This window comes from Prosopis cineraria, unplaced genomic scaffold, assembly GCF_029017545.1.
Source record: "Prosopis cineraria cultivar Desert tree isolate PC_DT_omini unplaced genomic scaffold, ASM2901754v1 PC2, whole genome shotgun sequence".
Lineage (NCBI taxonomy): Eukaryota > Viridiplantae > Streptophyta > Magnoliopsida > Fabales > Fabaceae > Prosopis > Prosopis cineraria.
Genome location: NW_026555333.1, coordinates 901,247 through 907,646, shown reverse-complemented (window position 1 = coordinate 907,646; position 6,400 = coordinate 901,247). Strand labels below are relative to the sequence as shown.

General features: G+C 40.6%; 1 protein-coding gene across 3 annotated transcripts; it reads left to right on the top strand.

The window, feature by feature from the left end:
- LOC129302880 (filament-like plant protein 4) lies at window positions 1–6,160 on the top strand. Of its 3 annotated transcripts, XM_054941766.1 has the most exons (7): window positions 1–315; window positions 1,150–1,322; window positions 1,536–1,640; window positions 2,156–2,375; window positions 2,490–4,935; window positions 5,175–5,217; window positions 5,431–6,160. In XM_054941766.1, exons 3-7 carry the CDS (start codon window positions 1,536–1,538, stop codon window positions 5,875–5,877), a joined length of 3,261 nt encoding a protein of 1,086 aa, XP_054797741.1. In that variant the 5' UTR covers window positions 1–315; window positions 1,150–1,322; the 3' UTR covers window positions 5,878–6,160. The 3 variants fall into 3 exon arrangements, with proteins under 3 accessions (XP_054797741.1, XP_054797742.1, XP_054797740.1); XM_054941767.1 differs by lacking the exon at window positions 1,150–1,322; XM_054941765.1 differs by having other exon boundaries at window positions 1–1,322.
- The last annotated feature ends 240 nt before the right edge of the window (window positions 6,161–6,400 follow it).

The window sequence follows — 6,400 nt, the reverse complement described above, 5'->3', positions numbered from 1 at the left end:
TGTCCCCTCCCCGCCTCATAACCTTCACTTCCCTTCTCCATTTTCAACTCTCTCCCGCTGCTTTTCCTCCTACTTTATTCTCTCCCTGTCTTTCCTTAAACCCAAATGTCCCCATAACCTTAAGGGTGACGGGTTTTTGGAGCTTTACGGACGCCCTCCCTTTTACCTCACACCTCATTCTGACCTCTCATTCCCCTCCGCCTTCTTGCCGTTGCTCAACATCCTCCTCTGCCGATTCTGTCTGCTGCCATAGCGTTGCAGTTGCACCCGCTGCTTCCTCACCATTCCCACTCTTTTTTGTTCCCTCTCTTTCCGGTAAGCCCATTTCACTCGCCCCTTCCTCTTCTACTTTTTCCCTTTACCGCGCCTTGCTCTTCTTCTTACTCTTCTTTTTTCTCGTCACTCATGGTTTTATTTTTTATTTCTTTATTGGCTGGGCATTTTTTCTTTGTCGGTGACGCTCTGTTCGGAGTGCTTCTGTTTCCGTTACTTCGGGCTATTTGCAACCGAATCGTGGGAAGTCCAACTCAGCCATTCATTTCTCTGCGGTTTATTTCTTATCTGATTTTAAATTTTTCGACAAAATCTCTTACCGGCGACTTCAGTGGGTGGTGGCAGTCCTAGAATCGCCTGCTTTGGCCCATATCTTATTTTCACTTCTCTAAAAGTTGACTGCGTAATTTGGATCTAATTTGAGTGTTTGAGATTGTGAGCTATAAATATTCACTGACAGCACTATTTGCCCGCTCTCGTTCCCTCACGTCACTTCATTTTCTCTCGAGTTTTTGCTCTGGAAGTATTTCTCATATTTTCGCGTACGGCTAGTTACGGCATGTGTTATATTCGTAGACTTTTAGGATCTTAAGCCATCAAAAGCAGACCTGCTCAGTAATTTAGATCTCCAGCATCCCGGTGGCCAAAAACCCCCCGGATTTCTTTCATGGCTTTTGTTTGATGCTCTGCCACACTGCACCTCGCTTCGGAGCATTGCGTGATTATAATACTCGGAGTCAATCGGTGACGAATTTTCGAGTTGAAGCAACGCGTTGTACTTTCCCTTTTGCTTCTCGGGCAAGGATAGTAGATTCAATGTGCTGTCAGCGCCGAAGTTTTACTGACAACAGAAAATGATAATCTTTTACATTTTAGGGTGTTGCCCGCGTAAAACCTGGAAGACATTATTGCGCCCTCCTAGCTGCCGCATTCTTGTGAAAATTTCACTTCTCAGGATAATGCTCATCAAGTAAACTCCGTAGACGTTGAAAATTTAGGCTGTCCCTTGCTGCGATCGCTTCTGCGCCGATACCGTTGCAAATTTTGAGGTATATTTTCATGGATGAAGAGTCATGTCAATTTCTCATGAATGTTCTTTTAAGAGCTGTCTTATCAAATATCATTCCGCTTAGTATCTGTGAATATCGCTAGATGATAGCATTGTGTGTTACGATGGCAAGATGACGCTGTATTCTGTAGTTCACGGTATGAGAAAGAATCTAGGATGCCGAATAAACCGCTTATAAGATTCGATGTTTCAGATGGAGCGGCGCTGGCCCTGGAAGAAAAAATCATCGGACAAGGCAGTTGTTGAGAAAGTAGCTGCTGGATTGGACTCTGTTAGTGCTTCCTCCCAGGGCAATCAGGTAACTTTATTAGAATTTCCTCTAAAGAAAAAACAGAGTCCATAGTTTGCGTCGAGGAATTTTTCATATAGAAAATGTTTACTTCTTCTTCTTTTTGATAATATACTTCATATTAATATTAATTTTTAACATCTGTTGCATTTTGTCTTGCTAATTTGTTATAACTAAATGTTTTAAATATTCAAATTTTCCTTCTGCAATTTTCCTGTTTGTTTGCCCATATTCAAAATTTATGAATTTTATTTTTCCTTATAACATTTTAGCATTTTTACGCTGGGTCTCTTTTAAATATTTGAACGAACATTTATAGTGCTATAACTTGATGTATATATTAGTTTCCTTGCATAAACTATGCATCTAGTCCTTTCTCTCTTTAGAACTTGTAACTTTACAGGACCTGCGGCCCCTTGATTTAGAGGTTTTGATTATTTTAACATTCTCCTGGCTTCCTAGAATCAGCAATGTTAATTACATGTATTTTTCTTCTTTTCCTCGTGTTTGTCTTTTTCAAACAGGATAACTACAAAAAACCAAACTATGCCCAAATTTCTGTGGAGTCATATTCCCATCTGACTGGTTTGGAGGATCAAGTGAAGACGTGTGAGGAAAAAGTTCAGAGTCTAGAGGATGAGATCAAGGATCTGAGTGATAGGCTGTCGGCGGCAAATTCAGAGATGACAACCAAGGAAAACCTTGTAAAACAGCATGCAAAAGTGGCTGAAGAAGCTGTCTCAGGTGTGCTTTTTTTAATGATGAAACTCGATACTACCTAAGATTTTCAAAATTCAATTTTACTTCAATTCTGAGGGCTTCTTGGATTTAGAGTTTAATCATATCCAATTGGTGCAGGATGGGAAAAGGCTGAAGCAGAAGCTTTGTCATTGAAGAATCATCTTGAATCTGTCACTCTTGCAAAACTTACTGCTGAGGATCGTGCGTCACATTTAGATGGTGCTCTTAAAGAGTGCATGCGACAGATCAGAAATCTGAAGGAAGAGCATGAAGAGAAAATGCAAGAATTTGCTCTTTCTAAAACCAAGCAACTGGACAAGATTAAAGGGGAGTTTGAGGCAAAGATTGATAACTTAGAACAGGAACTCCTTAGGTCAGCTGCTGAAAACGAGGCCCTTTCAAGGTCCTTGCAGGAGCGCTCAAACATGCTGATAAAAATTAGTGAAGAAAAAGCTCAAGCTGAGGCTGACATTGAGCTTCTGAAGAGCAACATAGAATCATGTGAAAGAGAAATCAGTTCACTTAAGTATGAACTTCATGTTGTTTCCAAGGAGCTTGAAATTCGCAATGAAGAAAAGAACATGAGTATGAGGTCTGCAGAAGCTGCTAACAAGCAGCATATGGAGGGGGTAAAAAAAATTGCCAAATTAGAGGCAGAATGCCAAAGATTACGGGGTCTGGTGCGGAAAAAGTTGCCCGGTCCTGCAGCACTTGCACAGATGAAGCTAGAAGTTGAGAGTCTTGGCCGAGATTATGGAGAAAATAGACTGAGGAAGTCCCCTGTGAAGCCTGCTAGTCCTCACATGTGTCCTGTGCCTGAGTTCTCCTTAGAGAATGCACAGAAATTCCAGAAAGATAATGAATTTCTTACAGAGCGTTTATTGGTAATGGAAGAAGAAACTAAGATGCTCAGAGAAGCTTTGGCCAAGCGTAACAGTGAATTGCAGGCCTCAAGAAGCATGTGCGCAAAAACCTTAAGCAAGCTTCAAAACTTGGAAGCTCAACATCAAACATGTAACCAGCAAAAAGGATCTCCAAAATCGATGACCCGGATGACCCATGAAAGTATTTATAGTCGCAATGCAAGCTATGCACCAAGTATAACCTCCATATCTGAAGATGGAAACGATGATGCACTAAGCTGTGCTGAATCTTGGGCTACAGCATTAATCTCTGAGCTCTCCCAATTTCGAAAGGAAAAGAATACTGAGAAATCAAGCACACCTGAAGCCACTAATAAGTTGGAATTAATGGATGATTTTCTGGAGGTGGAAAAATTGGCTCATCTATCAAACAATTCTAATGGAGATACCTGTGTTTCAGTTTCTTCAAACAAGACACCTGAAATTGTGGTCAATGATGTGTCAAATATCAATAATTGCATAGATGATTCATCTAACAAACAGATTGTTCCAAATCTATTGTTGAATCTGGAGCCTTCTGTTGCACAGTTGTCAGTGCCTGATCCAGGATCTTATGTTGACCACTTTTCATTGACAGGGCTTCAGTCAAGAATATTGTCGGTTTTCAAGTCCATGTCTAAGGATGCTGATAGAGGAAAGGTCCTGGAGGAGATTAAACATATTCTGCAAGATGCACAAGACACTTCTGTCGAGCACTCTTCTGGTTGCATTTCTCAGGTTGTCCAACCGCTCCAGCCTTCTGATTCTCCATGTGATAGGCATGTTAATCCTGAAGATGCTGGCTTAAGAATTGGGAAGGATTCCACTTCATCCCAGCAAGCAACAGAATTTGTGCAGATAACTTCAAACGTAGAAGCTGCAATTTCTCAGATTCATGACTTTGTATTGTTCTTAGGCAGAGAAGCAATGGCATTTCATGACACATCTTGTAATGTAGATGGAATGAGCCAAACGATTGAGGAGTTCTCCGTCACTTTTAAGAAAGCTCTACGCAGTGAAAAAAGTTTGATGCAATTTGTTCTTGACCTGTCTTGTGTTTTAGCTAAAGTGAGTGAGTTCAGATTTAATGTCCTTGGCTACAAGGGTACAGAAGCTGAAATTAACAGTCCTGATTGCATTGACAAGATTGCCTTGCCAGAAAATAAGTTACCTCGAGATGATTCACCTGGAGAAAGATATCAAAATGGTTGTTCTCATATTATAAATCCTTGTTCTGATCCTGAGGTTCCTGATGATGGAAATCTAGTCTCATCCTATAAACCAAATGCTACGTTCAAAAAATTATCTGTCGAGGAGTTTGAAGAATTGAAATTAGAGAAAGAGAGGGTGGCAATAGATCTGTCAAGATGCATTGAAAGTCTTGAAATGACAAAGTCTGAATTACTGGAAACTGAGCAACTTCTGGCGGAAGTTAAATCACAATTGGCTTCTACTCAGAAATCTAATAGCTTGGCGGAGACACAGCTGAAGTGTATGGCAGAGTCATACAGGTCACTTGAAACACGTGCCCATGAGTTAGAAACTGAGCTAATTCTTTTGCAAGTTAAGACTGAAACTCTGGAGAATGAACTTCAAGATGAAAGGAGGGGTCATGAAGATGCTTTGGCCAAGTGTAAAGAGCTTGAAGAGCAAATACAGGGGTTAGAATCTCATCCATTGTGATGTTGGTTATAATTAATTCTGAGCTATTCATGTTCTAACTGCAGGAATATGGGCCAGCTGTTGATTGCAATTTTAGTTTGTGTTGGCATGCCGAAAAGAGGAAAAAAATATAGGATTTCATATCTTTAAATTGCTTGACAATCGTCCCCACCTTTTTCTCCTTTTATCATAACTTTGACAATTGCTATTTCTAATGTTGGTCTTCTTTTTCTATCAGGAATGAGAGTTCAGCTGCTGATAGTAACCAAAAGATGAAGCAGGTAACAATGTAGTTCCTTTGTGAAAATGGATTGCGATGTTGGTTGTGTATCAAACATAGCCGTGTATATGAAAGAAAATACGAGAATGGGTGACATTTATTATCCAGTTATAGTTAAAAATATGATAGCACGCAACTTATCTCAATCCAGGAATCCTGAATGAATGTTAGATGAGTCGAAAAATCTTAGATTGAAATGTTTTGTTCACTGCAGGAGAGGGATTTGGCAGCTGCTGCTGAAAAGCTAGCCGAGTGTCAGGAAACCATTTATCTTCTTGGCAAGCAGTTGAAAGCCTTGCATCCTCAAACGGAGCAAAATGGATCTCCATACAGTGAAAGAAGTCTAAAGGTTGAAGCCTTCCCGGAAGATGAACCTACAACTAGTAGCCCAAATTTGCAAGAATTAGATCCGGTCGAGATGGACAATGCTACTCCTGCATACATGCAGAAATTAGGTGGGGTGTCGCCTCTGCATTTCTCCAACGTCGTGTACAGTCCATCAGACAATGAAGCAAACCTTCCGGACAGATCTCCAGTGAAGCCTCCAAAACATAGGCCTGCAAAGTCAACCTCCTCATCGGCCTCCTCCACCCCGACACCAGAGAAACATGCACGAGGCTTTAGTAGATTCTTTTCATCGAAGGGGAAGAATGGTCACTGAGCATGCAGCTTGCAGCCTGTGATCTTTCAGATTTGAAGGTCATAAGGTGATTACAACTGATAAGTCTCATAGGCCCTTCTCTAGTCTTGATTTGTTTGTGTTTTAGGTAAAGAATGCCGTTCGTGCCAGGCGATTCTTGTACCTAATGATTGTACATGGTAACCATATGTTGTTTTCTTTTCCTTTCCATTGGCATTTTTATTTGTCTGTAAATTGATTGACATTGACGACATAGTTTATTACAGATGTTGAATATATTTCGTCCGAGAGCAATTGCATTGAATTACAAGCAGAGCCAGGACTCTCATCCCCTTCCCTACTAGGCTACTACCCACGGATAAAAAATAAAGTAAACGTTGAATTGATGCCAATTGTGGGTGTGAGTACTATATATCCTTCTGCTATGCACGCCCCGTGTAGTTGTTAGGATCAGTATTATTCACTGTATCACATAGGGTCACGGTCAGTTAGTCACCACAATCTTTCTTAAAAAATTCAGTATTATAAATATATAATTACGCAC